The sequence below is a fragment of the Coenobita brevimanus genome, chromosome 100 (genome assembly GCF_032717465.1).
Source record: "Coenobita brevimanus isolate Jiangsu-jjx chromosome 100, ASM3271746v2, whole genome shotgun sequence".
NCBI classification, from domain to species: Eukaryota; Metazoa; Arthropoda; class Malacostraca; order Decapoda; family Coenobitidae; genus Coenobita; species Coenobita brevimanus.
This window is the reverse complement of record NC_137053.1, coordinates 58893167-58914309: the sequence shown is the minus strand read 5'-3', so window position 1 is coordinate 58914309 and position 21143 is coordinate 58893167. Positions and strand designations below refer to the sequence as shown.

Here is a 21143-nt window from a genome sequence, read left to right as displayed (position 1 = left end):
GATTGACTCAAGATATCCCTACATCAAGATCAACCTCAGGGGAACAGACAGTGGTGTCGGCGCTATTATGCAGGTGATAAACGCTGGGTGGTAACCATGTAACCAAACCATACGTGCTCCGTACGTGTCAACAAGTGGGTTGGTGAAGGGTTAGTGCCCCTCTCCGTAAAACAAATAACTCAGTCAAATGGCCACCCCTTACGGGATTATGGCGTCTGGCAATAGATAGATAGATTGATAGAATTTGACTCAGTCTCGTTACACACTTGCTCTTACCAGCGATACCACATACTCCTGCCAAGAAACTTACTAGGCTTCAGTTGGAGTCATCTTATTGTTTCATGGCACTGTTTAGTGCCACAAAGAAGGAGTGGGAGCTCTAGCGCCTTGAAGATGCAAATTTTGGTCCTGCGCAAGTTGTCAACAACACTATTTTTATAGGTGCTCAAGTTCAAAACATTATAAGCCAGACTAATGAGACTGATCTCATCATCTGGCTTACATTGATCACACTACAGAGTCTCCAAATGTTGTCATCACATGCTTTAACATTTTTAACCGTTTCATTCAATATACCAACAAATGAGTGTACTCTAGTTTTGATGGGCTTGCCTCCCTGTGGAGTCCATCTCCAGTGACTCTGCTAACGGATATACAGTACATCAGCAAAAATCAAAGTCAGAACCACAAAATTTCTAGTTGCTACTCCATACCCATAGTGACCTCAATTCACTTTAGAGGTGGGAAACACAAACACGTCTGACGGTAGCAACAAAAAAATAGGTAACTTCTCTGAAAATCCGTAACGGCGAACTTAAACCTACTGTAGGTAGGTAATGTTTCTGACTTAACATATTGAGGTAATGTGGGGTCTGACAGACCCCAACATTAAAAAATACTTACACAGCATTTATTTGGAAATCCTTATTTCTCCATGAAACTAGATCATTTTTCTTTATTTTACTTAAAAAAAGCCCATTTTTCACTATGTTTTTTCAAATTAATTTTAAATCAAAACTTCCACTTCTTCAACCCTTCTTTTTTAATTGCCGTATGAAAACTGAAAGGTTTCTTCTTCCAAAAGTGGGTGGTTCACACATTACCGATGGTGGGAACTCCTTTTGAGAAATGGAGAAACAAAGCAAATGAATATTTCACCGGAAATTGAGAAAGTACAAAATCACGTAAAAATTTTTACGTATTTTTGGTTACCTTCAATTGCCACTTCCTCATATCCATATTTTTGTACGTCCAGGGCTCCAATTTTAGTCTGCATATACTGCAAACATCTGTTAACAGGACAATCCATAAAAAAAAAAAAAAAAAAAATACCTGCACTAGTATCTAATTGCACACACCGGGCGCTGACAATGGAGGAAGCAGGAGCACTCCATTCCCATCTGCAGTTACTGCAGTTACCTACTGTATCTAGGGTTAATCTTGTAACGACTCAGAGGTATAACGGCAAAACTTCATTTACCCAAGTTAACTTCCTTTTATCCATCCTTTCTTTCATTGTTCTTGTATAATTTCCTTCATCCTTTCACCCACATTCTTTCTACTTTTCATTTTTTCCCCTTGTTCCTGTACCAGTTCCTTCCCACCTTCCATTCACATCCTTTCCACTTCTTTTTTTCCTTGCTCCTGTTATCATATCCATTCTTCCTTTTCACATATCCTTTCTTCTCTTGTTCCTGTATAATATCCGTCAAGTTACCGCCGTCCATTAAAATACAGTACTTCCTTTATATATATATATATATATATATATATATATATCTATATATATATATATATATTTCTCTCTCTCTCTCTTGTTCCTGTTATTTTTTCTTCTTTCTCCCGCTGTATTACGTCCTTCAGGTCTTCCACACCGTACCCTTTCTCCATCTATTTCTGTCCTTATTCGTGTATCATTTTCTTCCTGCCGTCCATCCTTGCCTTCCTTCTTATCTTTTATCGTCTTCCCTTGTTATGGTATTATTTCTAAATGGAAAGGTGAAAGGGTGAGAGGATGGGAATACTCTTAAGGAATATGTGCGGGAGTTAATGAGAATGAGAGGACAAGAGAAGGAATATGTCTGATGATAGCAAGAAGTGGAAGGAGACTATAAGAGTATGGAACAGTGAGTGCAAGGATTGTATTAGGGAGGATGAAAGTAGGTAAACAAGCTTGGGAGATTGTATGTGCATATGCGCCGACAGAGGACCGAGTGGCAAGAGTGAAAGATGAGTTTTGGGCAAGTGTAGAAGCATGTATGGACAAGTTTGAGGACAGCGAATGTTTTTGATTGGAGACATGAATGACAAAGTTGGGAATGTACGAGTGGATGGAGTGGTTGGTCAGTGGGGTGTGCCAGCTGAAGTAGATGGGAATGGTAGTGCTTTGGTGAACAACTGTGTTGGCAATAGCCATCTTCTTTCGGCATGGAGAGTCATGAAGAGGCAGGAGGGTGAACTTGTTGAACGAAAGGCAGTGATAGATTACGTGTGTGTGGATGATCGAATGAGAAGACATGTGTTGGATGCAAGAGTGTGGAGAGGATGGGGGAATGGAATCTCTGACATGGCCAAGGTAAGGCTGCTGTTATGCTGGATGTTTTTAGGTCGACTTCTCGTCCCAAAGACACCAGCGACTGAGCAGGGTCCTCTTTCTAGACCGAAAATAGAACACTTACAAAGGAACAGGGCATAAAAACTCGGCAAGACACCTTAACACATATATTGCCTTAATCCAACTTCCTTACAATATACATACAATGGTGCACTAGATGTGGAACGGGTATAATGACAGGCTAGTTAACAATAACACGTCACGTGACACAGACACTGTGATTATACCTGAGTTATTGTACAAGAGAATATCACATAGATATGGTGACACTGTTCATATGATCTGTCCCTTGGACTCTGCGTAGTACACTGGTCTGTTGCACTTAGGTATCGCCACACACTCGTCTATTGCTCTAGTCCTGGGAACTTAGGCACTAACACAGCACACTGAATACGTGAGGTTAGAGACACTTTACTGGTGGTGTTCCTGTCTCACTATTTCTAGAATACACGGCACTGTCACTGTTAAGCCTCTGACACGACACTGGGTTCTCAATGTGCCGTCACTGGGCTGCCGAGGTCTGGATTTAGTCGAGATGGCGCCCGGGAGTCAGAGGGAGCCGTACTCGAAAGCCCTCCTGCAGTAGGCACGGGACAGCTCTTGGGGGCATCACGGCCCGGGCACGTTTCTGGTCTGGGGTGCAGGGAGGCCCTTTCCTGTCAGGGTCTCGACCTGGTGAGGGGCCCTCGGGGCTGGGGCCAAACGGTATCAGGAGTTGGACCTGCCGCTTCTTCGGGTGGAGGGCTGATGGTGAGTGGGGCCAGGGGGATCCCGCCCTGGGGTCTGAGGACTGGCCCTGGAAGGCCTGATGGTGAGTGGGGTCAGGGCGGTCCCGCCCTGGGGTCCGAGGACTGGCCCCGGGAGGCCTGGGACTGCAGTCACCTCTAGGTTGGGGCGCCGTCAGGGGTTGGCTGCGGCACCTCACCCGCGGGACGTCCGTCAGGACCCGGCGTTGTCCAGGGGCAGGCTGAGGGGCGTGGATCCCACCATCAGCAACCAGGCCTCACCACCACTCCTGAAACGACAGCACCTCCGGGGAACCACAACTGGAGGGAGAGACAGAGAGGCATCCCGCGCAGCCGCAGGGTGGAGAGTGGGTCGCACAAGCAACCTTCTCCTCCGGGAGGACCCTCAGGACTGTGGGCAAGGGCGTACAGTGGCCGTCCCTTCCCTGACGCATACAGTGGCTGTCATCGTGGTTCCACAGGCCCTTGGGCTAGCAGCAGAAGGACATACATTGGCCGTTCCTTCCCTGGTGCATACAGTGGCCATTGCCGCAGTGCTGCTCCCGAAGGAAGAAGAAGCAGATGAGGGACGTACAGTGGTCATTCCCTCCCCGGCGCGTAGTGGCCGTCGCCGCGGGTCTGCCTGCCCGACAGGAAGTAGCTGAGGGATGTACAGTGGCCGTTCCCTCCCCGGTATAACCTGTGGCCATTACTGCGGTGCTACTCCCGTAGAAGAAGGAGGAGGTGGATGAGGGACGTGCAGTGGCCATTCCCTCCCCAATGTGTACAGTGGCTATCGTCACGGTTCCATTCCTCCCTTTGCCTGTTGGTGTGCGTACAGTGGCTGTCGCACCGAGGCAGGCTCCAGATGTGGCTGCAGCAGAAGGACATACAGTGGCCGTTCCTACCGCGATGCGTACAGTGGCCGTCGTCGCGGTGCTGCAGGGGGAAACAGCTGAGGGACGTACAGTGGCCGTTCCCTCCCCAGTACATCCTGTGGCCGTTACCACAGTGCAGCCTGGGACTGATTCTGGAGCAGTCCCACCCCGATCCTGATGAGGTCTGGTAAGTAGTCTCGCATCCCTGCGACGTCGTGGTTGGGCAGGTTGAGGGGCAAGGTCGGGGTGCACTTGAGCCCGTCTTGCTCTGGGCCAGCGTCGCGCTAACCTGGCTCACTGTGGTGTCCTCCTGGGGTGGGGGTGGGGCCACAGGTCCGTAGCGGAGTGGGGGGTCTGGCGGTGGGAGCACGCATTTCAGCTGCAAAGAAAATGGGTGAAGAGACGAAGGGGTTGACAGGAGGAAACAGCTCCTGTGAGGAGAGTGAAGTTGCATGATAGTGAGAAAATGGCAGAGTATAAGAGCATAGTGGAAGAAAGTTTGGGAAGGTATGAGTTAGAGCAGATGAAAGGGGTGGAAGATGTATGCAAGATATTCACGGAAGAGATAGGCGCAGCGTGTGAGGTGGTCTGTGGAGTGAGGAATTGCAGGGGTGTGCAAGGGACAGCATGGTGGAATGATGAGGTGAAACGAGCTGTGGAACAAAGGAAGAAGGCATATAGTGAATGACTAGCGAGTAGAGGTAGGGGAGAAGAGAGGTATGTGTGAGCAGGAAAAGGGAGATGAGATTGGTGAAGGAGAGTAAGAAGAAAGTGGATGAAGAGTTTGAGAGGAATCCGAGTGTCAAATGAAGGGAGAATAAGATATAGTTTTGGAAGGAGGTAAAGAAACTAAGACAGTGTGAAGGGGGAAATAGTAGGGGAGTGAAAAAAAAAATGGGAGAAATGGAGTTCCCCCGAGCTAAGCCCTGTATTGGACTATATAGCCCCGCTAGGGTTACAGGAGGGAGCTACCCCTCCCGGCACGGCAGCCCGGGCGAGGCTCGAACTTGCAATCCCCCGATCACAAGTCCAGCGCGCTACCACTGTGCTACCGCGCCTCCCTAGGGGAGTGAAAGATGGGAATAATAGATTGTTGGTGGAGAAGAGAAAGAAATTGAGGAGATGGAAGGAGCACTTTGAGGATTTGTTGAATGTAGAGAATGAGAGCAGTGTGAGTATAAGTGGTTGGGGAATGGCTGGGAGAAGAAGGGATGAGATGAGGGAGAAAGAGACCAGTAGGGCGAAAGTAGTGGAAGCAATGAAAATCAAGATGGAAAAGGCCCCAGGAATTGATGGAGTATGTGGTGAAATGCTGAAGTATGGGAGTGAGATTGTTGTGGAGTGGATATGGTAGTTGTGTAGATTGGCTTGGGAAGAGGGAAGGGTTCCAGAGGACTGGAAATCAGGTATAATTGTTCCTTTATACAAAGGAAAAGGGGAGAGAGAAGTATGTGGTCACCATAGGGGTATTTGCCTTCTTAGTGTGACTGGAAAAGTATATGGTAGAATACTCATTGAAAGAGTTACGCATATAACAGAGGAGCTAGTTGGAGAAGAACAAGGGGGATTTTGGAAGGGAAAGGGGTGTGTAGATCAGATAATTGTTCTAAGAAGTTTAGTGGAGAAGTATCTAGAGAATGGAAAGAAAGTGTATGCTGCCTTCATGGACTTGGAGAAAGCTTATGACAGAATAGATAGGCAAGGTATGTGGAAAGTATTAAGAATATATGGAGTGGAGGTGAAATTGTTGAGTGCTGTGAAGAGTATGTACGAGGGAGCTAGGGCTACGGTGCGAGTGGATGGTGAGCTGAGTGAGTTCTTTGATCTAAATGTGGGACTGAAACAGGGATGTGTGATGTATCCATGGCTGTTTAATATATATTTATGGATGGGGTTGTAAAGGAGGTGCAGGGTAGGGCAGTGGATGTAGGGGTGACTCTAATGAATGAGGGTGAGATATGGAAGATTCCAGTGTTGCTGTTTGCTGATGATACAGTATTGCTGAGTGAAGATGAATGGGAGTTTCAAGGTATGGTGATTGAATTTAAGACAGTGTGTAGGAAGAGGAATCTGAAAGTTAATGTAAACAAGAGTAAAGTCACTGCATGATAATATTGTGATCCCTACCCTGACGTATGGAAGCGAGGCATGGGCCTTGCTAGAGGGGAACAAGTGAAGAGTGAGAGCAGTGGAAATGAGTTACTTGAGAGGAGCATGTGGAGTGACATGGAGGGATAGGTTGACGAATGAAGAAGTGAAGGAACGTTGCGGGGTGGATGTGGATGTGTTTGAGAAAATCAGGAAAAATACACTGAGGTGGTTTGGACGTGTGGAGAGAATGAAGAATGAAAGACTGACTAAGGTGGTGTACAGTATGTAGGTGAAGTCGAGGGAGGGAGAGGTAGGGGAAGACCGAGGATGAGGTGAAGGGATGGAGTCGAGACGTACATGAGGGAGGGGGGAGTGAGTTGGGAGGGAGTTCAGTCAAATGGTGGGTGACTGACTTGGAGGCGTTTTGTCTGCGGCCACCCTTTGGGGGATTAGGGCGTCGGGCTATAGATAGATAGATAGACTTTTCATCCATACCATTATTAAATCCATCCCCCCCCCCTCTCTCTCTCTCTCTCTCTCTCGTAAGCTTGTAGAACCTCTGGCACCCGTTATGCATTTTTATATTTTCTTGTATTTATTTATGGAAACTACAAGGCACAACTAGATACAGTGACTTGGAGGCGTTTTGTCTGCGGCCACCCTTTGGGGGATTAGGGCGTCGGGCTATAGATAGATAGATAGACTTTTCATCCATACCATTATTAAATCCATCCCCCCCCCCTCTCTCTCTCTCTCTCTCTCTCTCTCGTAAGCTTGTAGAACCTCTGGCACCTATTGGGACCACGTTATGCATTTTTATATTTTCTTGTATTTATTTATGGAAACTACAAGGCGCAACTAGATAGAATTAATACTACGGAGATGCACATAATGGGTTGCTCCCCCCTCCCCCATTTTTTTTTTTTTTTTTAAGAAAAGTTTACCTGCAAATGAGAAAGTGCTCTGATTTGTTGAAGTACGTTAACGTGGGCGATTTTGCCAACGGGATGGAGCCAAGAATTTGGAAGATTTGAATGGTGGGTGAATGGAGAATTATGATAGCCTTAAGAGTGCTTTTCATTTTTTCTTTTTTCTGGGTTCTGTCATCTGCCTATGTAAGTGGAACTGGAGGATATAAACACGTGTCTCCAATGACTGTGAAGTCGGCGTTGCCTCTTCCAATGTGGCTCAGGTTGGTAAAGCTCATCAATATAACAGTTCATAGCTTTCACTTTTTCCATCAGTACTGATACCTGGTGTGGTAAAAGAAGAAAGAAATAGCCAGATTGCTATTAAAATGTCCGCGACCGGACCTTCCGCCCCGCCACCCCCCACACCACCACCGGGCCACCACCACCCCACCACCCGAGGAGGAGATAACGGTCAGGTTAGTGACCCGGGACAAGAGGGTCATCCAACCACCACTGACCTGTGCCCCTTCTTCCTGCAACTACCTCAACACCAGGTGAGCCTAGACCCGCAACAAATTACACGGCGGGTTAACCATCGACAGCAGTGGGGTGGGACTGATACAATATCAGTCCCTAGTAGTTTTGTGGTGACGACCACAGCTTCACCCCAACGGGACAGGAGGTCCCTAGGTGAGCCACGAGGTGTTTACACCTACTGCCACCGCGAGCCACGGGGAAGTACCATCCTCTGCCGCAACAACCCTGGTGAGCCACAAGGGGCTAGCACCCTCTGCCACCGTGAGCCACGAGGGCGTAATACCCTCTGCCACAACCAGGACAGGAGGTCCTTTGACGAGGGAGAAGAACCCTCTATAACAAACAGGGCAGGAGGCCCAATAGTGGACTATACGGGGCCCACACCCCTAGCCACACCAAGGAAAAGAGACCCTCACACAAAGCCACAAGTGGGTCCCAGGACCGATCAACCTGGTGCCACGGCAGTTGTGAAGACAAGAGAGAGAGTCACCTCTGTGCTACCCTCCCTAAGTACAAGAGAGACCACGGCCTCCGTGTGTCCTCTAAAGTCTGCTAACTCCTGCAGGAGTAGCTGGACACCACCCGGGAGAGTTGCCCCGAAAGTGTCACCCGAACAGAGGCCCGGTCCCAGTCGGGACCTACCTCCCACCCCCGGGAAATTCTTGTCTTCCCCAGGTACCAGCAGGAGATGAGGCCGCAGCCCACACCTGACGGCGCGTCCCCTGGCAGACCTCCGCAGCCCTCGGACCCCCAGGCGAGCCCAGCAGCCCGTCAACGCCGACCTTCCCCTGCCGCAGACCCTACGACGTCAGACCCGTCTGCTACACCTGTTTGGCCCCAGTCCCTAGGGCCAACATAGACAGGCCTCCCTTCACCGTGACCAGAGGAGGGCCTACAACAGGTCAAGACCCCAGGCAAGAGGGTCTCCCTGCACCGTGACCAGAGGAGGGCCTACAACAGGTCGAGACCCCAGGCAAGAGGGTCTCCCTGCACCGTGACCAGAATGAGGACCTACAACAGGTCGAGACCCCAGGCAAGAGGGTCTCCCTGCAACATCGGACCCGGGTCGAGTCACCCCCCAGCGGGTACGGTGATTCCCGCCACGGGTAGAGCCCCCGGAGGTCCCCTTATAGTGACAGAGTGATATCGCCCCAGAAACTCGGGCAAGGTTAGTGACTTTTCCTTTCCTATAGTGAGACAGAGATAGTGATCCAGTGACAAAGTGAACCAGCGGGATTACACCAAAAAGTGTCCGTAAATACCTTCCCTTGGAAAAGACTATACGTTCTGGGCCCGTACAACTAGTGCTATTCCCAAGTCCAGTCTAGAGGAGTCCCCCCCTTGCCAGTGTACGCGCGGGCGAGAGTTGCCGCGCCGAGCCCAAACAGTGAATTATAGTGATCTGCTCCCCTTGTTCTTTTATAGTAATAATCCCTCCCCGGCTCATCAAGCCCAGACATCTCTATTGCACCAGTACACTAAGACCTTTTGGACTTTAATGCAAGCTAGTCTCATTCACTTATGGACCCTTAACCTATTGTAAAGTATAATTATAGTGTGTGTAAATATCCCGTGTTGTACTAACGTAACTTTGTATATCTGTATCCTCTGTCCATAATATCATTCTATGTAATATTGTCACGGTGTTAGAATTAAGGTAATAGATGTGTTAAAGGTGGACTGCCTAGTTTTTATGTCCTGTTCCTTTGTTAGTGCATTACTTCCGGTCCGGAAAGAGGACCCCGCTCAGTAGCTCGAGGAGTCGGCCTAAAAACACTCAGCATAACAGCTATACTGTGACTTGACCTGACTGCATTAGCTTGCTGTTGGAAATGTGTCTGTTCTCACCTTCCTCATTTTCAACCTTGATACTTATATATTTTTTATGTGTTCGACTCAGGGCACAGGCTTCACAACCCATTCCCAATGTCCAGTAGTCCTCCTACATACTATACACCTTGACACGTCACCACTTCGGCACCAACACTCACCGTCCATATTGAATATGTATTAGGGCTGTCTCATACAGGACATGAATTGGTGTTAGCAGGGAGGATGGTTTTACATGTCGGTGGGTCTTCCGGTAGATTAGTAAAGTCTGCTTTAATGAGATTCTGATTTTTTAACAGTTCCCTGCCCCAGTCCGGGGGTCCTTTAGAAATGCAAGCCACCTGCCACGTTTCTGTGGTTCGACCACCACCTACCCTGTAATAGTTTGTGGGTCTTCTGTATGGTAAACACTCAACAGCATGCTTTCAAAGGTCCTGCTTGAGTACCGTAAATTATAGTACTGCATTTTCATTTTGGACTTGTGAGAGTGGTAGATGATTGGGGGTGTGGGCTGAGGGAGGGTTGGCTGTTAATTTCTTATTCCTTACACATCTCTTGGCTGCAAAGATGATTCGGTTCGGCCACCACTTACACCCTTGTGTAAATTAGTTGAAACAAACTGGTAAATGTATACTCTTGTGCCCCATTCGATCTGTATGTCCGTATAATTGCTAATAGGTCGATTGCTTGCTTATTTTGATTTCCAGGTTGACTGAAGCATTTCTTTAAACTATCACTACTGTTTCAAATACTGGTTGAGTTGTATGTACATGAGTGATGTGATGGAAGAGGAAAACAGAGGGACGATGGTTACGCAGTAAGAGTGAGCCAAAAAGACCTTCGGAAGACTAGCGATGCCTTCAAGAGAGACTTGGAAGATAAAGGTATACAAGTAAGTTCGTCCATTGTCCAGAGACGACTGCTAGAAGTCGGTCAAAAAGCTCGTTGGCCTGTTAAGAAGCAACTCCTCCATGAGACTATGCAAAAGAAATGGTAGAAATGGGCCCTGAAGTTCAAAAACTGGACAAAGGAGCAGCGGAGAAAGGTGCTGTTCAGCGATGAAAGTCATTTCTTCGTCCATGGCCACAGAAGTCAGCATGTACAGAGATCAACAGGAGAGAAGCTTCATGAGGCTCATATCGACCAGTCCATGAAACACCCTCAGAAGAAAATATTTTGGGGATGTTTCAGCTATTATGGCGTCAAAAGCTTGCATCCAGTCGAAGGCATGATGCAATGACCGCAGTACATCGAAGTTATTCAGAACAGAGTGGTTCCACAACTAGAAAAGACATCGACTGATGGGACTGGCATCTTTCAGCAAGATTTAGCCCCATGCCACACATCGAAAATAGTGAAAAATTTCATGAATATGAAAAGGACTGAGGTGCTGGAATGGCCTGACAACTCCCCAGACTTGAACCCGATAGAGATCTGTGGTCAATCTAAAGCAACGCCCCCGCGGTATGGACTGTACAACGAAAGAGAAGTTGATTCAGGCCTTGATTAAAGTGTGGTACAGGGACCCTAAGATCACTAGTGACTGCTCAAAATTAGTGGACTCTGCCGACTCGTGTCCAAGTACTTCTAAAGAACCAAGGAGTTCATGTCCTATATTGAAGTATCAGTATTTATGAATGTAATAAAACGATGCATGAAGTTTGACGCATTTGTATATCCTATCTTGAGTGTATAGTTGTTTCAATTAATTTGCACAAGGGTGTACCCTGTAATAAAGAGTTTGTGGATCTTCTGCATGATCAACAGCATGCTTTCAAAGGTCCTGCTTGAGTACATTATAGTACTGCATTTTCGTTTTGAACTTGTGAGAGTGGTATAAATGATTGGAGATGTGGGATGGAGGAAGGAGGGTTGGCTGTTAATTTATTATTTCCTACACATCTCTTGGCTGTAAAGATGATTCAAGGTTTAGTGTGTGATACACCTACAAAAACTTGAAGCACGCACTAAACCAAAGTCCAGAGGGATAGTACAGGGTTACTCTTTATTGTATCAGAGTGGCTGGGTGTTCTAGGATAGATACTATGTCAGCTTTTCTTCCAGAGGTCACTAGTGCCAATAGTTGGCTAATAAAAGAAGTGGCTCTGACAGACTCAGAAAGGAGCTCGCACACAACATTAGTTGCTGATGACATTCATCCACCATCCATTTTTTTTTCCAGTAGGAGCACAGCAGCCCAGGGCTAGAGCACTCAGACCAACATTTAAGGCAGGGGTGACTGGCCATACTTGCCCTTGAGTGGCATGATTTGAAACAAACGACCATCTCCCAACCATTCCTTGGATGTAAATCCTTATGGGTTCCATCTACCTGGAGCACCTTAACCCATTAGGCCACAAGGCATCATTTGGTTAAAACACACAGCATAGTAAATACTGTAGGTTTCTGGGATTCAAGAAACCATTTAGACTCTGAGTGTCATCTGAAGGCATCACAATATTGAGTGGATGGTGAGTGCTCCCCCCTGCCACAGAACTACTTAAGAGCTGCATATTAGCTTGACTCTTCCACCTGTTGTTGTCATCCCAGGCCCACTTTAATGTTAACCCAGAGGGCTGCAGTCCACTCATTTCAGAAGATAGGGCAGATGCCAAGGGACGTTTATAGAAACACGCTGTGGAGCTGCCCAGTTACAGTACAGGACAGTATATCCATCCCACCCCATAAAAATGTTCCTCTCCAGTACTATTGCTCTGCCAGATCACCTCAGGGTTCTTTGCCATGATTACTCCATGCAAGAGTTCCATTCTAACCTCACTACTCCACTTACAGTACAGGCTCCCTTTTTCTTAGTGGCAACAGTACTTTAAGGTTCATTTTTTCTGACTGCTCCACGTAAATCTATATTGTTGTCTGAATGTAGGCACCACCTCTGGGATTAGTTATCTTGCTGTAGACAGTTGGGAATAAATTCTTGTACTGTATACTGTACATGCAAGGTAGTTATGACCGATTTGCTTTTCACAGTTTTTACTGATACAGTGGTATATACAGTACCGTGTAAATATCATTGTCTGGAAGGTGTATGAGATGCATAATGCTTATGGCTACAAAAAAAAAAAAAAAAAAAAGTGCAGAAGTTTGGGCTCATGAGGTGGAGCCAGGATTCCGAAGCCTGAATGATTGTGAGAACAATCCTACTGGGTCTGCTGTTCATAGTTCTCCTACTCTCATGCTTTCTTTTTCCTTGTTTCTGGATCATACCTCATCCCCTTTTTTGGTGGAAAAAGGGGGCAGTCAGGATGACAGTGGTAAAGCTTTCTTTGTTGCTATCAATGATGATGGTGATGACAACAGTGATGATGACAATATCATTGTAAGACCATGCCAATGCACCTATCAGTCTACTGCAATTAAAATGCTGATCCCTCTGAACTCTTCATTAAAGCATATTCATCACACAGATTATCCTTTTTACTCTGGTGTGTTATCATCCAACTGACATCACAAATCTATCTATCTATCTATTGCCAGATCCCTCAATCCCGTTCGGGGTGGCCACAAACAAATCGCCTCCACTTCGCCCTGTCCCCCGCCATTTCACTGCCTCGCTTCCGACTCACACCCCCCTCTCACATATACCTCTCCACCCCATCCCTCCATCTCATCCTTGGCCTCCCCCTCCCTCTTCCCCCCTCCACTTCACTCACATACACTCTCTTCATCAGTCTTTCACCCTCCATCCTCTCAAATCACTATGGCATAATATAGTCTGCTGTGGTTTCAGTAATTTTTCTTTCACATATTGTAGCAACTTCATATTTCTCGAAAAACAGATTTCTTGTTGTCGGAAGTCATATCACATAACTTTGCAGTTGTCGGAAATCACACAACATTGCATGCCAAGGTTAGTGTTCATGAACTTTATATCACACTCTAAAAGCTTTATAAAACTAATTTTATAACTGATATGGTTGAAAACACAAGAAGAATTATTGAGAAAGACAAATATATGTGTAAGGACTAAGCATCCTGGAGACTCCTCCATTATAACCATACCCTGTTGAGAAGTTCCTGTGAGGGAGCAAGGCATCAGAATGGTAAAACACTGAAAGTCATCATCATTGCCATCATCTTCCCAGTTTCTCACATCCACATGGAATAAGGAGATACAGACCACATCTGTCTGACCTCACTGGGGAGTTTGTATTGGAGGAGAATGGATTCTCAGATACAATCTTCCTCCTCTTCCAATGCTGTAGCAGATAAACTGCTTTCACTGCAAGTGTTAGCCAGTAGGGTTACCATATCTCTATACCACTACAATGATTGGCTGTGCTTACATCTGATCCTGCCTATTTTATTTTTTCCATTTATGACATGCAGGGATATATGTGGGTAGTACAGTACTGTATTTATACTACTCATCCTCCAATGGCAAGGTTAAGGGTAAAAAAGCACAGCAGCTCACAATCAAAGTTACTGTCATTCAGGGGTACGGAAAAACTTTAAGATTCCAGCATCAAAAGAATAGCATTATGTAGGAGTATATAAAAACTGAAAAGTTCCATCATCAAAAGATTATCATTATGCTAGGCTAAGGAAAACAGAAAAGTTTCAGCATCAAAAGAATACTGTGCATGGTTAAGGAAAAACTAAAAGGATCAGCAAAAAGTTGCATTTCTACCAGCCAGAAACTTGCCTAAGAATGTAATTACCGTAACTTCTTGAATCCAATAACATATATTTTTTTAGTTAATTCTTGTTACCTCTGTATGATTATATGAATATAGTCAGTTTAAGAGCAACTTAATGAAGTTGAGGGGTTACATGTAGTAGTTCTTTTACTAACATGTATTAATGTTCTAACTCTGCGGCAACCTGCCTGATTCAATACCAGGTCAAGCAGAGCCCTCCAGTCATGGTAAGAAGTTTACCTAGAAGGACAGCTCTGACTTCAGAGCAACTACAGGCACTACCTTTTAGGTGGTCTCTTTCACACAAGGGCTAGGCCCACAGCTGAAACTGTGATGGGCATCAGGAAGGGCTTCTGGCCACCAAAACCTGCCTCAGATTATATCACCTGAGGATGACAACAGCCATCCAGTAATCAAGGATTATGCATGCTAGTACAGCCAAGGCTTTGAAAAGTTTTTACTGTATACAGAATATAGGCTATGAACAATGTCCACCTTAAAAGAACAAACTAGCTTCATTCACGAGGCAGTGAGCATGAGGTCTATCCAAAAAGAAACCAAACTTTTTAAATTATGCATCAATTAGTCAGCATAGCATGATCACGACAGAAATGCCATGTAGTGGCAACTTTGAGTTTTAGTCTAACACTAGCCACATCATATCACTTAGTCACTGAGGTACATGCGCTTGAGTGAATGTATGTTTAGTACACCTTGCAAATTTTCTTCAATCTCTTCTATCATCTGAAAACGGCAACCTTTCAAGGTGGGTTTCAACTTAGGATGGGGAAAAAAAAAAAAAAGTCTGCAGGGGACAAATCCAGAGAGCAGGGCGGCTGGGAGATGACAGTCGTCTCATACTTTGCCAAAAAGTCTTGGATAAGAAGCGACACATGAGCAGGTGCACTGTCAATGTGCAGCATCCAGGTTTTGTTTCCCCATGCCTTAGGCCTCTTTCTTCACACTGCCTCCCTCAAATATTTCAGGATGTCCAAGTAAAACTCGTCATTGACAGTCTAATTATGTGGGACAAATTCATGATAAACAACGCCATTCCATTAAAAAAGATGATAACATCACAGTCACAGTTGAGCGACTCTGATGTGCCTTTTTGGTCACAGTGATGATGTCCTAACCAAGTTTGTGTTTCGACATCGTAGCCATACACCCATGTGTCATCACCTGTCACGACATTTTTCTGAGTTTTCATTAGTAATCGAACAATCCAACAACTCCTGACTGACTGTGACACGGTTGCTTTTTCACTCATGTCAGCCGGTGCAGCACAAATTTTGTGGCAACACGATGCATCTTCAGTTTTTTGGTTAAAATTGTGTGGCACGAACTAGATGCCTACTGTTTCAGACTCTTCATTGACAGTCAGGCAATGATTTTCACAGATCACAGCATGCACTTTCTCAACATGATTGCTTTCTCTGACATGGAAGGCCATACAGATTTGGGATCATCTTCAATGGATGTTCTTTCCAATTTGAACTGCTGGAACCACTTGTGACTCTGCATATGGCTCAAACAACCCTCCCCATAAGCCTGTTGCAGCATCTGAAAAGTCTAAAGTTTTTCCCAATTTGAAACAGAATTTCACACAAACATGTTGCTCATCAAGATCCTTCATTGTTCAGCTTGCAACAAGTCGCCAAGAGCATGAAACACACGTTCGCTCAAGTACTTGTGCCTCGATGACTAAGTGACATGGCATGATGCGGCTAGTGTTAGACTGAAGCTCAAAGTCACCATTACACAGTGCTCCCTTCACGATCACATTACGTTGGCTTGTTACTGCGCTATTTAAAAAGTTCAGTTTCTTTTTTAACACACTGTATTTCCTCAAATCTTACTACAATACAGCCGTAACAGAGCTAGAAGTACCTCCATCCATCCATCAGCCAATCCTACGTTGCCACTTGAGGACTGTAGATGCCTAGGTCTAGGCAAGTTGCTCCTGACATTTAAAATGAGATTGACCAGCCTCACTCATCCCTGAGTGGCATTATGTGAGCAATAAACCCCAACCACCCACTGGATATAAACCTACACAGGCTCAATCCGACTGGAGCACCTTAATTACCCATTGAACTACCTGGCATCATAATTTTGTTGTATGGTTACCACCCAGCGTAGTAAATGGTTTCCTGGTGTACAAGAAACCATTTGGCTTGTCACTCAATGTAGAGTCACCCACAGGCAGCAGGAAGAGGACAGAATGAAGGAAAAGAAGACCAAAGAGGAAGTGTAAAGCCACCCATAGGCAGAAGGAAGAGGAAAGAATGCAGGAAAGAAAGACAGAAGATGAAGGAAGGAAGAGAGAAAAAGGCAGACACCCAAAGCAGCACTACATCAAGTGAGTGGATGATGAGCGCCCCCACCTACCACAGCTTAACTCAGCATCTGCAGAGAAAAGGAATTTAGTAAAACTAAAATATATCATCACAAAACAACTGTGGCAATCTATGTGTTGGGCACTCTGCTTGTACTAATGTATAGTACAGGTATTCGAACGGAATACCAAGTTCTCAGGGAAATGATCTGAAACCAGGTTATTTATATAATTTAATTCTTCAAAAATTTCATCCTCTATAAACCATATACATATAAAAATTCATGAACATGTTTATAATTAATACAGCAATATATATTACATTATTTCATAATATAATGAACTTTGGTTTCACAAATCTCTAGGAATGCAACCCCACAGCCATAAAAACACCCAGAAATCTAAAGTAGACCTACCAAACGGACTCAAAATAACAGAGCCCGAAATGACGCATATCCAGGGGGAAAACAAACGAGAAGACATGATGAAGGCTACAGGGAATAGTAACATCTCAGGATGGAAGGCTGGGAGTAAATGAGAAGTTGGGAAGAAAGCTACAGAATTCCCTCATATTCAAAGGCATGTGAGGGATATATAATTATTTGTCAGTGAGTGGGAGCTGTGGTGGAGGCTGTGGGAAAGTGAGGGTGATTGCTCTGAGGGTGTGGGGCGGCACATGGAGGTCTGGCAGTGATTCCAGTGATCCCCTGCTGCTGGTGGCTGTGAGAGATGTCAGCTGCATCCCAGACACCTGAAATGGTTAAGTTCAACATAACAGCATGTTCTCTGTGTGACACTAAAATGTCAGAAGAGCTAAAAAGCAAGGATCTGATACACACTTGCATCAAATGGTTAATTCTTCAGTACAAGAGATCTTTTGAATGCCGATAAAATCATCTGATGGGAGAAGGAACAAAGGAATAGAAAGGGTTAATGGATGTTTAATCACTTTAGTATTACAAGTCTTTTCTCAGCTGCTTAAAATAATCTGGAGGTAGCAAGAATAAACTCTGAAATGTCACCGTGTAATAACCAAAATGAAACTTAACAAATTAATTACTGGTCTGGCTGAGATTCAGTCTCAGGCCCTTGTGCTTCATAGGTGTGCATGTTACCACTGAGTCAAAGAGAGGATCCCCGTTTTGCCCCCTAAGCAACGTGGGCTTTTATATATCCCATTACATCACTCTTTTCTCCCCTTGGTGATTAATTTGGTCAGTTTGCACTGGAGGCCACCATTGGGGGTGCGCCGGACCACACCGGAGAGCTCACCCCCGGGATGTAAGGACTAGGAAACTGCCAGCAACTAAGCTAACCAACATCATTGCCCTCCAAGCCTTGCCTCACATCCCATACCGCTGCCAACCAATGCAATAACCGAACTGAAACTTAACAAATTAATCACTGGTCTGAGCGAGATTTGGTTTCAGGCCCTCGGGCTTCATGAGTGCACACATCACCACTGAGCCAAAGAGAGGATCCCCGCTTTGCCTCTAAGCAACATGGGCTTTTATATACCCCTTTACAACCAAACTGACAGCGTTAAATTAAAGAGCTCTGAACTTCTCCAATACTGTATATATTCTTGCACAGGTTTAATAAAACAAGATACCTGGAGAGGTGAGGAACAAGAATGTGATGAACAGTAGATTACATGGTAAAGTTAACAAGGGGGAAAAAAAGTAAGCTGAGTTTTTAAGTACAGGTAGCTTTCAATGCAGTTACTTCACTTGGCAACAACTTAACAACTCACGAAATACAGCCCCATAAAAATTAATCTCATAAAGAAAAAGACATGTATTCTCTCTTTTTTACCTCAAAAAGCTTTTAGCATTTAATATTTAAATAACACCCCTCAGACTTACATATAAGATACAGTCCATGATCAGGATGAATAAACTGCATAACAGGCACTTCTTACATCATCAAAAGAAAAGTGATGTGGAAATCATGACACACATTTCCAATTTTGCTGGGCATCTACAACAATTTATTAGCTTTACAGTACACAGCATCTTTTCCACCAAGCAGCAAGATGGGATGCCATTTACTCTATTGCGAATATAAATAAAACTGAAGCATCCACAATATTTCCAGTAAATGAAATAGCAAACCTCAGTGGGCATTCCAGTCTGGAGTACATTATAGAACTTCCTTTGCATCCCTTGGCACTTGCTGTTGTAACAAAGTTGGTGCCAACTTTCTGCTGTACATTTTTCAAAGGCTGTTCTTGCATTCAGAATTCTCTCCCTTTCTTAAGTGCTTATTCCTCAGTATCTGTTACTGAATGTGTCTCTTTTATAGGCATGTTCTTGTACATTAATCAAGTAAAATGCATTTGACTCCCACTGCTCCCCCAATAAAGTGTTTAATGAGCCTGAATGCATTATATATGCTTGACAAAGTTCACAGAACTGTCCACATGCTCTGGCATTCAATCTATTCAAGATTTGCTCTTAGCAGCACATAGCCAGGTCTTTGAACCCTAGCCAATTATCTGATATACTGTGATTCAGACTTTTCTTCAAAGTAGTGCGTGCTTGGGCAGAGCTAGAGTTGTGCATTTAGCTCAACCATAGCATAACTCAACCATTCTGTTGCTCTCATTAGCAAACCACAGCTTATGGCCTTGTCCTTGGCAGAATCAGGCCAATTTTATACAATCCTTGTGTTAACTTTGAGTCTTTGCTCTGTAGGGGTGCTCCTCTGGTTGACTTGTATTGTATGAACGGAGTGAGAAGGTTCAGACTACTGCATGCTCACTCACACAGCATAATATTCTTCACAGTGGGATTAACTACCAGATGACCTATATCCTCCAGACAAAAACCTATGTCCTCTTTATGAGGGTATGGTACTGCTTAGTGCGGGATGTGTCCTTTTGGTGATGAACCATGCCCAGTGTGGAACTATAATGGGGTCTACAAAAGCCTGTGTTGCCTGGAGGCAAAGCAGGGATCCTCTCTTTGGCTCAGTGGTAACGTGCACGCGTTTGGAGCGCAAGGGCCTGAGATCGAATCTCGGCCAAACCAGTGGGAATAATTTGTTAAGTTTTATTTTGGTTATTACATTGGTTTGGCAGCAGTGTGGGATGTAAGGCGAGGCCTGGTTTGCAATTTGATGTTGTTCCTTTGTTAGCTGGCAGTGTCCTTGTCCTTACATCCCAGAGATGAGCTGTTTGGTATGGTCAGCAGCGTCCTTTTTTTTTTTTTTTTTTTTTTTTTTTTTTTTTAAATGTGTCCAACTCTAGGCATAGGCTTCACAGCCTGCTATCAAGGCCCATCAGTCCTCCTGCATACCATACACCTCTACACATCACCACTTCGGCGCTAACACCCACCGTCCATATTGAATACATGCTAGGGCTGTCTCATACAGGACTGGTGTATTGGTATTAACGGGGGTATTTTCACGACATGCCGGGGGGTCTTCTGGTAGATCAGTAAAGCCTGATTTAATGAAATTCAAATCCTTAAACTGTTCTCTGCCCCAGCCGGGATTTGAGCCTGGGTCCGTTAGGACTGCAGGCCACCTCTCTACCGATTGAGCCACCACCTCTGATGCTATGCTACCTTGTGTGTTCGAAACTCATCAAATTAATCACAAAAGGGAGAAAAATGGGTGTAATGGGGTCTATAAATGCCTGCATTCCCCAGAGGCAAAGTGGGGGTCCTCTGTTTGGCTTAGTGGTAATGTGCAAGTGTATGGAGTGCAAGGGCCTGAGATTGAATCTCGGCCAGACCAGTGTGATTAATTTGTGAAGTTTCAGTTCAGTTATTACAGAATATCTGTCCTCCATGCTTAGAATCTCAGTCACAATATTCGGAATGCACCCTCAAGGTAGATCATGTTTGGATCCAAATGCACATAATACGGAATGCATTTACCAACTACACGAAGGCATCATCCTGGTGAAGAATGCCAGCCATGCCATGGACATTTGCTCCCTGTGATATTTATTGTATATCCTGTATACTTATTCTGTATTTTATATTGAATTTTGTTTGTACTGCCTGTTAGGCTTGTGTCTTATATTTTCATTTTCTAGACTTCATGGTTCCTTGTCCCTGACAACCAGTGGAAGTTGAGGTTGTCAAGGTACCTGCAAACGGTGGAGTGTCATCCCGAAAACTGTTTCCCGGTGAGTGCATCTTTCCTCAACCCCTCATGAGTTTGGGTAGATTCTAAGTATGTAAACACTTGGCTTCTGCTTGCGCCATCACCTGAGTATTTCGCTCTACCACCCCTGTTTACCACCTAGTTGCTGGTAGCTGAAGGTCAGTCTTGCATTGTTTTGTGAATACTTTGTGTTACTACTGTGCCTTAGATCCCTGCATGCTTAAGTGGATTTAGGAAAAAAAATTCTGTGCATTTAATGCAGCATGTTGACCACAGCATCATCTGAGTACGTCACTACCAATGAGCACCTTACAGCTCACAATACCCTGGGCGAAAGCAAAATATATATTTATAAAATGCAATTGAACTGAAAATGTTTAGTCCTGCTACCAGAATTGAGCTGGTTGGTTTGCTGTTCTCCCAGTAATTTTGTTCAACTTCT

General features: G+C 45.0%; 1 protein-coding gene across 1 annotated transcript in view; it reads right to left on the bottom strand.

Annotated features, from left to right (window-relative positions):
* Nucleotides 1-16839: 16839 nt before the first annotated feature.
* Nucleotides 16840-21143, bottom strand: part of LOC145414666 (alpha-mannosidase 2-like) — a 64655-nt gene continuing 60351 nt past the window's right edge. Inside the window, exon 5 of the mRNA XM_080284185.1 lies at nucleotides 16840-17333. Within this exon, the coding sequence (XP_080140311.1) occupies nucleotides 17181-17333 (153 nt within the window). The 3' untranslated portion in view covers nucleotides 16840-17180. The remainder of the gene's footprint in view (nucleotides 17334-21143) is intronic.